General features: G+C 46.4%; 1 protein-coding gene across 2 annotated transcripts in view; it reads right to left on the bottom strand.

Annotated features, from left to right (window-relative positions):
* Positions 1-14,208, bottom strand: part of DNAH9 (dynein axonemal heavy chain 9) — a 301,438-nt gene that overhangs the window by 266,545 nt on the left and 20,685 nt on the right. For both annotated transcript variants that reach the window (XM_054571228.1, XM_054571229.1), the window contains exons 7-10: positions 7,793-7,960; positions 5,293-5,409; positions 3,771-3,921; positions 1,442-1,556 (exon numbers count right to left, since the gene is read on the bottom strand). In XM_054571228.1, coding sequence (XP_054427203.1) covers positions 1,442-1,556; positions 3,771-3,921; positions 5,293-5,409; positions 7,793-7,960 — 551 coding nt within the window. The remainder of the gene's footprint in view (positions 1-1,441; positions 1,557-3,770; positions 3,922-5,292; positions 5,410-7,792; positions 7,961-14,208) is intronic.

Raw genomic sequence — 14,208 nt, forward strand, 5'->3', positions numbered from 1 at the left:
CTATCTCTTCAACATTATGATGTTATTTCCTTAGACAAACACCCAGAGGTAGAATTGCTAAGGTCATATAGTAGCTTTGTTTTTATCTGCTTTAGGAACTGCCCATAGCAGCTGCACCAGTTTACAATCCCACCGACAGTGCACAAGACAGTACATTTTTTCCACATCCTCGCCAGCACTTGCTATCGCTTGCCTTTTTGACGACAGCCATTCTGGCAGGTGTGAGGTGGTCTCTCGGGTGGTCTTGCTTTGCATTTCCCTGAGGATTAGTGGTGCGGAGCACCTTTTCCCACCTGAAAGCATTCAGTCTTGCCACCTGGGCCAGAGGGGCTCTAAGGCCCTCTATAGCCCCCCCCAAAAAACCCCAAAAACCCTGGTGCCAAAGCCCAGACTTCAGTTCCTTTGTTTCTGTTGTGTTTGCCAAAGCCAAGGGCTTTCTGAGAAAGGCTGCCCCTCCCGAGGCAGCAGCCTGCACACGGCTCACGAGCAGCTCTCCTCTCTCCCTCACAGCAGCCAGGATGCCGCTACCTGGCTGGGCTTCCAGCACCAGCTGTGAGGTAGGCCAGTGGCTTTCAAACCTGGTCACTGTCAGAATCGCAGGAGAGGGAGCTTGCGGAGGAAGCAGATCCTCAGGCACCACCCCGCCCCGCCCCAAGATTCTGATTCAGCAGGTGAGGGGCAAGGCCGGGAACCAGCATTCTAACAAGCACCCAGGGCCTTGTGACACACGAGGTCCTCCCACCAAGCTTCGGGAAACACTGGGCTCCCCTGTGTTCCGGTGGCCTCAGGAGCACAGAGGCCTGTGTCCGAGGGAGGCACGTGGAAAAACACAGAGCCTGAAAACGCTGACCCAAGTTTCCTCTGGAAATGGAGCTCACGGAGGAAAAGGGATCAGCCTCTTGTCCATCGAGCCTCGTTTACCCCTGGGTCATCAGCTCAGCGGGCATCTGGGTGTTATGGACCGAATGTTCATATTCCCTCCCCCAGATTGACATGTCAAAGCCTAGTTCCCCAATGCAGTGGTATTGGGAAGTGAGGCCTTTGGGGTGATCAGGTCACGAGGGTGGAGCCCTTATGAATGGGGTTAGTGCCCTTGTAAGAAGAGACCACAGAGCTCCCTTTCTCCTGCTGTCACGGGAGGACGCAGCGAAAGACGGCTGTCTATGAACCAGAGGTGGCCTCTCACGAGACACTGAATCTACCAGCCCTTTGGTCGTGGACTGCCCAGCCTCCAGAACTGCAAGGAATAAATCCTAACGTTTGGGAGCCATCTAGGCTACGGTATTCTGTAAGAGCAGCCCAAATAGACAAAGACACTGGTTAGATGCCAAAAATGGAAAGAAATAAAGATGATTTTCACGCCTTTGGTAAGTGAGTCGCATGTCCACCACGGTCAGGATCCAGAGCAGGAGCAGAGTCCCCTTGGGAGTAAGGTACTCACGGATGCGCGAGGCGTCCGAAGCTGGCGAAGGGACCCTGGAGGCGCTGCCTCAGCTCCTGCGCCCAGCGAAGGCCACCGGCCACCGAGGGCATGTTCTTGTGCACCGAGGAGAAGCCTGGAGGCACAGCACAGCCAGGCTGAGTGAGGTGACGTCCCTGGCACCCAGCCCCACTCTGCCCGGGGCCACCTCCCGTCACTTTTTGCCTCACCTGCCCCCACAGGCTGAAGGCACCCTTGCTCACACTGAGCTGTGGTGTTCCTGGGGAACCCCCCTGTTCTGCAGAGGAATAGAAAGAGTGGCCTTGGGGACAACATGAACCAGGGTCAGAGGACAAGGGCCCCAGCCCAGCTCTGCCGCTCACTGTCTTTCTGACTTCACCTCAGTGATTTTCGACCTGGCTGCACATCCGCATCCCCAGGGTTAGGGTTAGGGAGCAGGGGGCAGTCTTTAAAAATACTAATGCCTGGACTCTGCCCTCTCTGTTCTTATTTAATAGGTCTGGGCGGGGTTGAATCATTTGTATTTTGTAAAAGCTCTCAAGAGGATTCTAATTGTATAGTCAGGGTTGAGAAACTCTGCTGTAATAGACAATTTAATTTCTCCAGGCCTCAGTTTTTTTTTAATCTATAAAATGGTTTATGTGAAAATTCAATAAGCTTATGAATGAGACAGGCCATGTAGATAGATTACAAAGTACTTGACCAGAGTTAGCAAAGACTGGATATTCTTACTTTTATTTGCTTATAACGAGTTGTCAAGATTTAACAATTATGAGATTTTATTTTTAAAAAATCAATTTCCAGCTTCCTTGGGAAAATTGGAAGATCTGGCAAAAATCAGCCTCCGCTTCTAAGCAGCAGCTGGAGCTGAACTGTGGTCTCTTCCTTTAATCTGTTGTGGACCCTACCACTTCCTGACTTATGCTCAGCCTACATCTCCGGTGCACAGATTCTAAGATAACACCAAATGACCCCACCCTTGCACAGTCCTCTCCTCTGTAAGTGTGGGGGGAAACTGCACTATGATAATGTATTGCTCCAGCAATAATATTGCGTTCAACAAAACGAGGATATAACCCTGGGTGGGTCTGACTTAGTCAGGTTAGCCATTTAAAACCAGAGCGTTTTCTCTCGTGGGTGGCAGAAGGGGAAGCCAGGGATTTGACGTATGAGAAGGATTCAGGGTGCCAGCCCTGGCTGCATGGTAGGGGCAGCGGCTCAGCCTTCCCTCGGGGCAGGGAACGGGAGTGGCCCTGAGCTGACAGCCAGCAAGGAAATAGAGACCTCAGTCCTGTAGTCTCGAGAAACTGGATTCTACCAACAAAGATGAGCTCAGAAGTGGATTTTCCCCCAAAGCCTCCAGATGAGAAGACAGCCCAGCCGAGTCCCTGATTTCAGCCCAGTGGACGCTGCATGGAGAACCGATGCGCCCCCTGCTGGGCTGCTGCCCCCACGGGTTGGGGGCTGGAAGGTGGGTGCTGTGGAGGCCTTCACCAGAAAACTAACCTGGTCTCACAAGGCACTTGAGTTTTCAAACTCTGTTCCTGATTGGATGTCATGAGGGATGGTCCCACATGCAGCTGAGGCCAACAGATGTTCTGAGAATGTCTTCCTATGTGGCTGCATTTCTAAATGACCTCGGTATGAAACCTGTTTATAGACATGGTGGTCCTGCTGTTCGATTACTTAAAAACCTTGGACAATTTCCTACTGGCCAACTAACGAATTCCGGATTCTTTAAAATATGGCACTCAGAGCACTTCATAGTCTGGCCCCGAGCTCTGTGGCTGAGCTGCTCTCCGTATACACACTTTGGCTCCAGGCAGGTCCAGCTGGTGCCTGCCACACACTCTCCTGTCTTTTCATTGGAGGTCTTTGCTTCTTCTCCTTGGCTGTCAGTCGCCCCAGCTTTCAGGGCTTGGCTCAAGGCCGCCTCCTCCACAAACTCCCCCTGGACTATCCCAGCCACAGCCTATCTTGTTTTATTACAGTTCTTTATAACTCAAGTCAGGGACTACTTAGGTCCTGCTAGGTAATTCTGAACCTGGTTGCGAGCTCCTTGAAGAACCACCCTGTAGCATCAATTAGTTTGTTCCTTAACCTGGCCTGCCCCTGCATATTGTGCCCAGAAATTTGTCCTACATGTAGCAAAGACTCAAAAAATGTTTGTAAAGCTAAATTGAACTTGTGTTTGACTTTCCAACAGATAAGACAGGGCATCTAAGAATTGCAATAGAAACGAAGACATCACACCGTGGCGCGGTAGTGCCCTCAGCCAGGCTTCCCAGCAGTAGAACTCCCCATCCAAATGCCCTGGCAGCCAGCCTACCAAGTTCTGCCTCCTCCTGGACATGCTGACTGTAGATTATCCTCACTGTGTCCAGCTCTTGGTTGAACATTTGGATGAGCACCAGGTACTTATCCGATGCATCTCGTGCTACCAGAGGTCTTTCCAGGAGGTTGCCTGCTATGTCTAGCAGCTGCAGAAGAGGTAGAGAGGGAAGAGGAACAAGTCACAGATTCAGTATATTCAAGGTTATATAAATCTTGTGTCCTTTTTTTCATATATCTAGCAATGTAGGAAGGTCAAACAATTGTTAATGTGCAACTGGATCAATAATTATTAATAAGTGGATATTCATAGTCTGCCCATCTCTCATTTGCTTTGAAAGCAGGAGAGTTCCTGTCTGCTAAGTTACCCCTCAGACCCTCCAGGGAGATAAGAATCTGGGTAAAGGAGAAAACAAAGAGAAAATTTAAAGTTGTCAGAAAGGTCAAGCTGATCTATATTTAAAAGACCTTTTAAAAAAGACCTAAAACAGAGAAGGAGGGTGAAGATAAGAAAGAAAAAAAAATAAGCTAAGTAGGCTAGATGCTGAGGAGAATTTAGAAGGCTAAAATTTGAGAATAGGAGCAAGACAAAAATTTCAGAGAGAACTAATTCTTGAACTAATTTTTGAAATCCATTCAAATGCTAGGAGAGAGAAATCAATATCCCTCCTATGTGAGTTATGGAAGGCCAGGCATTTATTAGAGGTCATGTGAAAGATACATGTGTATTCCAGGAGTAAGGAAGCTGGGCACTTTGAGTTACTCAGTTTTCTAGAAGAGCACAGATTCCAGTCTATGTTTGGACAGTTTCAGTGACTGGAAACATATACGTCTCAAGAAAGTCCATTCTGTCTTTCAATAGCTTTGACAGAAATCTCTTTCCTTTATTGAGCCAAAAACCTGCCTCCTTATAATTTCCACTGATCAGTTCTGGCTCTAATCCTTCAGGCTTTACAAGTTAAGTCTCTTCATAGTGTACAGACCATCTACCATGTTCTACTGTGCCTTCATGTCCCACAACTCAGAATTCTCAGTCATGAAGCCATGTAGTTACTCATCGTCCTAAACCTTCTCCGTGTTCCGGTGCCATCTGATCTGGGCAGTACAGGGCAAGGGCACGAGTCTTCTTATTCTAGTTACTAGTACTTGAATGCTATAACCAATTACCTGGTTTGCCTCAGCTTGAACCAACCTGATAGCAGTAGTCAAAGAGCCATGATATTACAGAACCATGGAGTCAGGATGGTGACCACAGCAGACAGCTTCACTTTTAATGGGTATCCTACTGGTAAGACCCAAGGTAAGCATCATGTTTTCAGAAAACCGTTAGTAACAAACTTAAAAAGCCCAACTCCGCACACTCCCTTGCCCTAGGACACTCACAACATGTCTCTATTAGACTAATGAGAACAATTAATATCTGCAAGACGAAAACAATGGGAAGAATATCCCTCCCCTCCTCTGATGAAGGAGGGGGTAGAATCGAGCACGGGGGTGGCTCCCACTCTACTTGTACAAACCTTAAAGGCATGCTCCAAGTCAGGCGCATCATCAAAGGCTTGGATAAAGACAGTCCCCAGTCTTCGGTCAAGATCTTCTACTCTCTGGTTAAACTTAGAGACGTCATTTTCAAATTCCTGAAGAGACATCAGATAGACAATGAAAAACGACTTTGCAAAAGACAGTCCCCTTACACTCTTTACTAGTAATCTTTGTATTTCAATCAGTTATACCACGGATTTATTTTCATTTTCCAAAATTCCCCTTGACGTGACTTAGATTTTATCCATGTAGATGATTACTCCATGATGGCAACATTTTCTTTCCTAGATAAAACGTTAGAGAGAGCAAAACTGTGAGGTTGGCACCTTTTACTCTCTCTCTGTGCCCCTTCCGCTCTCTGAAGCCCCTTCTCTATCACCCACAGTGCCAGCTCATGCCCCCCCAGAGGCCACCTCAACAGCAGCAGCCCAACAACGGGGCTATTCCACCACACCACCTACTTCCCTTCCTCTCCCAAGTCTAAATCCTATCTTTTCAGGGTAACCAAACTATCTGGCCATTAGGAGGAAAGTAAGCTACTTAAACTAATACACACTACTTCTAAGCACACTTTACTGGTTAAGACAACAGCTAGTCATTGCTCCTAAGGTTGCCAAATTTAGCAAATAAAATATGCATTTAAATTTAAACTTCAGATAAACAATGAATTTATTTTTAGTATATGTCCCAATTATTATATTTTATCTGGTGACCCAAAGTGCATTATCCTCCTCTTAGGATACAGCAATTTACAGAGAAACTTAACTCAAATCCCTAATTTGTGGAATTATTTTTATTTGTTATTATGGCTGTACAACAGTAATTCATATTCTAATAAAAAGACAAAAATAAAACAACATAGTATAGTTCTACTTCCCAAACCCAACCATATTAACATTATAGTATGTTTCCCTGTGCATAGAATTGTTTTGATTTATCATTTGTTTTGTTTTAGAAAGGACATGGGTGTCTTCAGAAGATCCTATAGAGACAATTCACAGGAGTTAAAATAATGATAAAAATGATTGCTTTGTGTTACACCTTTTCCCCCCCTACTTTTGACTCATGGGATGTTTAGAAAGCGATATCTCCCTGTGTTTGCTAAGATCTCCCTAGACATCTGAAGGTGCTCAGGGAAGATTTCTGCTCTAATTTCTTCCTCCTTTTCCCTCATAGCCTCTTAGAACTCCTTCTCCAACAATTCGCCATTGCCTCCTCAGGAATTCCATTCCCTATTTCTGTCAGGACCTTTTTCTTCTTTTTTTTATCTCCTGTGGGCTTGCACTCACAAATCTCAGCTTTCTTGGACTTTGGGTAAGACACAGGCTCTTATGTTCCAATCATGAAAAAGACAAAGTCTGTCTGCAAGGTAAGCAGCCATATAAAATGGAAAATAGAGACATTTATAGAAGAGGACACAAGAAACATTGTACATAGGGCAATGAGTCCTCAGTTTCCTTCAAAGTAGGCACCTTGGGACCTCACACAGTTCTCCCAATCACCATCAGCTGTTCCATCGTATTTTCCTGAATCTCATTGACAGTTTGAAAACTCTTCCCTTTCAAAGGTGATTTTAGTTTTGGGAAAAATCAGAAGTCACCGGGCACCAAATCCAGGCTGTAGCAAGGCTGAGTCACTTGAGTGATCTGATGTTTTCCCAAAAAGCCCTGCACGAGACATGATGCATAAGTGGGCACGTTGTCATGATGAAGCTACCAATCACCAGTTGCCCATAGCTGCAGCCTTCTGAATCATCCGAATAGTTTCCGTGGAGGAATGTTCAAGTTTAACGCAAAATTTGATGCAGACTCATTGCTCTACTCACTCAGTCATTTTGAACGTGATGGCCGCACAGTAAACCTGCTCACTCAACATTGGCTACCGCCCCCACTGACTACTATAGTGAAGTTGTCATTGTTTACACATGCGCGTTCCAGCCCACTCTCCTTGGCTGCCAGGTTACATCGATGTTGTGCAAACTGTTCTTGTTATAGTAACACTGGCTAGAATTCTTTGGACAGACCTTGTACATCCCTGGCCTTTTCCCTCATCCCTGGATACTCCCTTGGAAAGCAGAGTCAGATCAGAAAAACTAGGCTATGCTTCACTTATCCCCTACCTCACCCCAAGGCACTGATAAAATTCTGCCCAGGCGTGAGCCTGGTCTTCATGTAGCAGTTGCCACTCAAAGCTCAAAGCTTTGGGAGCTGCAGGGTGGCCACAGCCTCCACCATCATCCCATAGCTGTCTCAGCATGTCCGAAACCCTGGAATTCATCAGCCTGGGGCCTCAGCAGTTTAAAAAGTCCCTGATCTTTCTCCTGACACAAAGGATGGCTAGGACTGGGCCTCCCTTTATAAAACCGCTGGGGCCATAAAGCTGAAGGAAATGGAAAATGCAAGTAAACACCCAGACCCTATAGGCCAGAGGCATCCGGGGAAGAGACAAAGCTTATGGGGTAGCCTCGCCAAGCCGTACCGCGCTCTGGGGGTCCAGGCAGTCATAGGAGGACTCTGAGAACACCCTGCAGAGCTCTTGAAATTCGCCGTGCATTTGCTGGACCTGCTGACTCAGGGCGTTCCCTCTGAGGCCGCTGAATTCAAGCTTTTCCAGTTTGTGAAAATCCAAGGTTGTCTTCAGGAGATCCTACAGGGACAAGTCACAAAACAGTTAAGATGATGATGACGATGATGATAACAACTGCAGATAATGCTCAAATTAGTATGGAAAGGGCTGGAAATCACACGGGGGTGGCGGTTGCTTAGGAAATGTGAAGCCTGATTTGTGTTGTAACCTCATTATTAAATTGGGTTGGTATGAATAACTCTTGGTTTAAACTTGATAACAAAGCAAAGAAAAGCACAGATAAATAAAATTCACACACACACACAAGATCACATTTATGTTTCAGCCTTTCCGTGTTTTCTAATAAATAATAAAATAAAATAATGACATTTTCACAGTATTAGTGGTTTTACTACCAATTTTTTAAAAAGCAGTTCCAAATGGATCGTGTTATCTGGTTCTAGAATGACAGCTACCGTAGGGATACTGACAGGAAAGCAGGTCCCTCACAGTCCTGAGGACAAGCCCAGAGGGTGACACCAACAACCTTGGCTATTAACAGCCAAGGCAATAAATCTGCAGGGCTCCCCTGCCAAGCATCAGCAGCACAGGGTCCCACGCAGCCAACTGGGTGACCATGAGCAAGCACTTGACATCTCTGTGTTGAGTTTCTTCATCTGCAACAGGACAATAATAGGGAAGGGTAAGCAAGGCCACACAGGCTCAGGGTGCAGGCCAGTGCCGGCCACGCAGGGAATACACAGTAAGTGCATATTGTTGTCGCTGTTGGTGTGGCAGTGCCCCAGCTGTGCTCAGAATTAAGGGGCAGGTGGACCACGCAATCCAGAGCCTTGGGGAGGAGCCCCTCCTGAGTCCCTGGAAGCCATGTCACCACCGATGGGCCAGGAGCCTCCAGAACACAACTAACACGACAGAGTGTAGTATTTCTCGCTCATGAAGACTGGTCTGAAACCACAAAACCTCCAAATCAAGATGTTCTTTCCGTTATAACTTCCAGTCTAGGAGCATGCCTCTTCGAGAGGAAAGAGGGAGATGTACCTTCGTGTGATTTTGGCAAACATTTGGTGTGGATCCCTGGGAAGGGGTCTTCTACCCTGTGGAAGTTTGAAAGGCAAGAAGAGGAAGTACGATGTCATGATGCTGAAAAGCCAGCAGGGCCTGGTTCCGCTCCAGGCAACTCCCTCTACCCGTGGCCACTGGGGTGGGTTGACCCGTCAGACCCGCAGAAGGCTGCCTGACTCCTCTCTGGCTGGGGCTCCAAGGCCAGCAGCACCAACAGAGGAGTTGGGAAGTGGTAAAAGTCTGGCCTTCTCCACGTTGCCGGGAGGGCACCCAGGCAGCCTCGGCAGCATCCGACCACGCCCCACTGCGCACCCATGTGGAGGCATGGCTGTCAGCAAGTAGCCGAAGTGGGAGGGGAGAGAAGAGGGAAGAACCAACCAAGGAAAGAGAGACATAAACCTGAAGCCGGGGGTCTTGCCACCCATGGTGAGAAACGGGGCAGACTATATTTTAAAATACCTTCCACTTTATAAACTGGGAGGAAAATTGAATGAATTAAACTTAAGTGGAATTGACTTAAATAGTAATTCAAATCATTCAAAGCGTGCTTAGTCGTAATCAATGTTAAAGGAGAAATGTGTTTGTGCTGTGGAATGTCACTTGGGTACCTATTTTTCATAATTCTGTGGGTGTCCATTTCAATGCTTAGGAAATACTCTCCAACCATTTAAAAGACTGACGCATCTTGATGTGTTTGACTGCGTCAGAAAACTAGATTATAACTTTGTTACACTGTTTTATTTCTCAAGAATACTTGAAGGAAGCGTGGTCTTGGGTGGTCACAAAGTTGTTTCGTCTCCAATCTAACAGGTAAACGGTAGGCGTTAGATAAACATTTATTTAATCATTCTAGTTTTTGGAAAAACTCTGGTCACTGAAAACAATGGATATTCACATTATTTTATTTAATTTAACAAACCCATGATGGGCAACGCATTTATTTGGGGTTCAGTTCAAAGCCTCAGACCTATTCTTACTTCCCTACTAAAGAGCCCCAGGTTCCCATTCCTTCATTCCCCTGCACTCTCTCTCCTTTTACCCTCCATAAGCTTTCTTCAGAGATTTTATCACCCTCTGCACTTGGTATTATATATATATTTTTTATTTTCTGTCTCTCTTTCTTAGTAGGCTATAAATGCCCCAGAGGTACTACTATATCTTTGGTCCATGGAAAAGGCCGATGCTGAGAAATATTTGTTAAATGAATAAATATATGACCTTTGGCCTTTGATTTATCTACAGCACATCCAGGAGAAGGTGACAGGGTAATGCAAAGTCTAAGACAGAATGGACTCAGGAGCAATTGAGAAAATTAGGAAAGAGAATTACAAAGCAAGGCTGAACTGTGTCTTAAATGTTTGCAAGGTCTTGGTCAAGTGCATTGGAGAACGCCGCATGGCCCTGCTCTGAGGGCAGAGTGAAGACAAACGAGCAAACAGAACAGGTTTGGCCTCACCTTGGAGGCTGAGCTTTATAACGTTTATTATATTTGACCTACAAAAAAAATGGCAATTTTATGTGGTTCCACTTAATCAAACAAAACCATCTAATGCTTAGAAATGTCCAGCTACAGCATGAGCTGCAATGAGAGGTAGTGAGCTTTCCACCTCTGGGAGCATTTTAGAAGTATTCCAGAGAAGATTCCCAACTCTGGCAGGACAATGTCTTGCAATCATAGAAAACAGATTTATCATAGTGACTGTGACTACATCTTTGGCTCTTGATGTAGCTCTTTTCATCATTTATTGAAAAGTCCCACAAAACAGATGAAAGACAATTTAAACAAGAAGAGGTTTAAATGATACCTTCAAATACCCACTTTTATTCATCATAGTAGTGAACACGTGAAATTCGTTATGCTCTAGGAAGGCTGAAAACGTCAACCTGAAGAGCAGGCTATGCAGCACCTGGGGAAAAGCCTAGGACAGGACCAGAGACTCAGGCTTCACACAGCCCTGGCCTGCCATTTACTAACTATGTCGCTTAAAGCAAGACAACTTTGCTAAGCCTCACTTCTCTAAACTGCAAATGAATTTGCTGAGACCTGACTTGCCACTGGGCACCCGAGTTACATGGCATGTGCCATGGTAGGATTGAATAAAGGGCAGCCACTGTAAAGAATTATCATCGCCCCGGTGTCCCTCGATCAGGCTGGTGGATAAGAGGCCGGCGACGGCCGACGAACACGTGCTCTTTTCCAGTTACCACAGAGAGCACGCAGTCCCAGGCAGCTGGCGGGGCCGACTGGGCCTTGCTCTTGTGAAAACCAGTGCAACTTTTAATGGGGTGATGGGAGAGGCTTCCGCTCGTGCTGTGGCCCCTGAGGTGGAGCATCAGACTCGGGGATAATGGCCAGGCCCGCCAACACAAGCCTGCACTTGAAGGGGAGGTCATGCGCCTGTCTTAAATGTCTTCGGAATTCATTAAGGAAGAGCACAAAGCAGACATCCGTAGATGAAAACCTGCAAAGGTCAGTGGGAAAAAGACTGTTCCTTTACCTTAGGACAGCGGCCAACCTTACGCGGCTAATGGTCTCCTACATGACCACACGCTCAGGCAGGGCTGAAAGGGGCGCCGGCCCAATTAGGCCCGAATGAAAGGAGGCGGCAGTGACTGGAGGGGGCAGAAGGAGCAAGGGAAGCACGGGCGTATGAGGTCAGCTTATTACCTATCTCCCTGCTAATCACCTCGCATAAAGCCTCAGCAGGAAATCATTCTGCCTCCAGTGAATCACAGCTTTACAGAAATTTTATAATGAAAGCAGTGAGGGCTATCTCCAAGCAGCTTACTTACTGCATTGTTTGCAGGGCAAAGTCTGCAGGCCGGAACATCAGCAGGGGATCTGCAGCATCTACGATATTATGGCACAAAAATGAACTCTGTTTGGTGTGTGTATATGTGCGTGGCATGGGGTATGTATGTGGGGGTGTGTATATGGTTTGTTTGGGGGGTGGGGGATGTATGTGTTATGTGTATTGTGTGGGAGGTATGTGGCATATGTGTGATGTGCATGAATGTTGTATGTGTATGTGCAGTGTGTGTGTTTTGTGATGTGTGTATATGTGTGTTGTATGATTGTGTGGCATGTGTCCATGTAGTGCCTGTAACTCTCAGTGTGTTTGAACTGTGTGTAGTATGTATATGTGCAGTGTGCATTTGTGGTGTGTGATATATATGCCATGTGTACTGTATATTTGTGTGGTACGTGTTTGTGCTGTGTATATAGTGTGCACATGATGTGAGTGCAATATGGATATGTGCAGTGTGTGTGTGTTTTGTGATGTGTGTGCATATGTGTTGTATGTGTGACATTTGTTTTGTGTGGTGTGCACACTGTGTAAGTACATATGTGGTATGCATGTACAGTGCATCCATGTGCAATTGTATACAATTTGTGTTGTGTCTGTGCAGTGTCTACTGTGTACACCGGTGATGTGTGTGTACTGTGTGAGTGCAGTGCATATAAGTACAGTGTATGTGTGGTGTGTGAGTGATGCATGTGCAGTGTGCAACCGTATGTGTGTGCAGTGTGTGCCTGGTGTGATGTGTGTGCAGTATGTATTATGATGTGTGCTGTATATATGTGTGTGATGTGTATCTGTGCTGTTTGTGCAGCATGGGTATATGTGTGGTATGTGATGCATGTGCAGTATGTGCGTTGTATGTGTGGTCAGTGCATGCACATGTGGCATGTGTCTGTGCTGTGTGTGCATGTGTGGTGTGGTGTGTTCAGTGTGATTACTGCATGTGTGTGGCATAGTGTACTGTATGGTGTGGAGCTGGAGCATCCAGCAGGAAGACAGGGTGAGGCAAGGAATTGAGATGCAGCTGAACAGCTCTTTTCCCCTTTGATTCTTGACTGTTCAAATTGGCAAGATTTTTAGACACATTTGGGAATTCCTCAGTAGGTTGTAAAGTCAAATACACCCCTTTCATGGAATGTGAATTACAGTTTTACCCAAATGACTTATTTAGAAAAATGACCTAGAAATCATGTTGTAACAACAGAGTGCACAAAGGCAGAGTAGAGTGTGTAAGGCAGAGTAAAACCACAGATCCACTTTGGGGCTCTCAACGTGGAGGGAGGGGAAGGAGGCAGACTTCTGGAGCTGCCTGGGAGACATCCAGGTTTGATGCAGAGGCAATAACTTGGAACCACATGCCCCTGGGGTACACACCCCAGCTAAACCTGCCTGAGCCGTGTGGTGACCGGCAACGGAGTGGGCGGGCCGTGGTTCGCTGTGCTAGTTGGTTGCAGTACACGCGTTTGAGCCTTGCTCTTGGGACCCTTGCAAGGGCGCAAGCTCTGGCTTGAGGTAGGCTCTTGAAACATGTTAGTTTTTTATCTTTCTGTTCTCTCTTTCCCTGTCAGGTGAAGCTCTCTAAGAGATGAGCTGTGTCACTGTGGTGAGGAGGAGGAGGATGGTGGCCTCTGAGAATGCAGGTACTCCGCATGCTGCGGACCTGCTGAAAGACTGCTCAGGAATATGCTGCACGCACCTCACCCCCCGCAACCAGTTCACTCCCTGCTCACCCCCACCCTTATTTTAACAGGCACCCAGAGGGGAATAGTTGATCTGCACAATGAAACTTTCTCATGCAGAAAAAAGCAACACAAATCAGAGGGGGGGGAAATGCAAGAGAACTATGGAGATTAAAAATCAGCCCTTTGTAGCATAACTCTGGATGTGAGCGTGTAGAAGGGTAGATGCATTGATGCCATTTTATTAACTTAGCTTTGTGCATTTATTAATTGCAGCTACCCACGTCTCAGTGGCCACATTCTGTATTAGAATAGGAAGATGAATAAGGCTAGATTCATGCTAATTCTTGCTGGAGAGAAGCAGATTAATCCCATTTAAACAGGCATCGATCACAGAGATACACAGAATGTTAACTAAAGGGCTACATGAAATCTTCTTGGAGACGATCGATAGTCCCCTGTCCCGCTGCACTGATCTGAGTAGAAAGAGGTGGGGGAGCTAGAGGCCAAGGGGATGAGGCTGAGCAGATGATTCGAAGATGAAAAACGAAAGAGGGGAGAAAATGCTAGGACAGGGGAAAGGAGCAGCCGTGGGAAAAAGGAGAATTATGGAAATTCAGGGTGAACACAGAGCTAAGGGAGACAGAGAAAGTTTGGAAAACACAGAAGGGGAAGGGAGGCAAGTAGAAAGAGAAGGCAAAGGAAAAAGGAAATAAAGGGGAAAGTGCTAAAGAAAAGACGTAGTAGAGTTTGCCCTAAGAGC

The sequence above is a fragment of the Pteronotus mesoamericanus genome, unplaced genomic scaffold (assembly GCF_021234165.1).
Source record: "Pteronotus mesoamericanus isolate MK-2021 breed Mesoamerican mustached bat unplaced genomic scaffold, CSHL_Meso_final contig_22, whole genome shotgun sequence".
NCBI classification, from domain to species: Eukaryota; Metazoa; Chordata; class Mammalia; order Chiroptera; family Mormoopidae; genus Pteronotus; species Pteronotus mesoamericanus.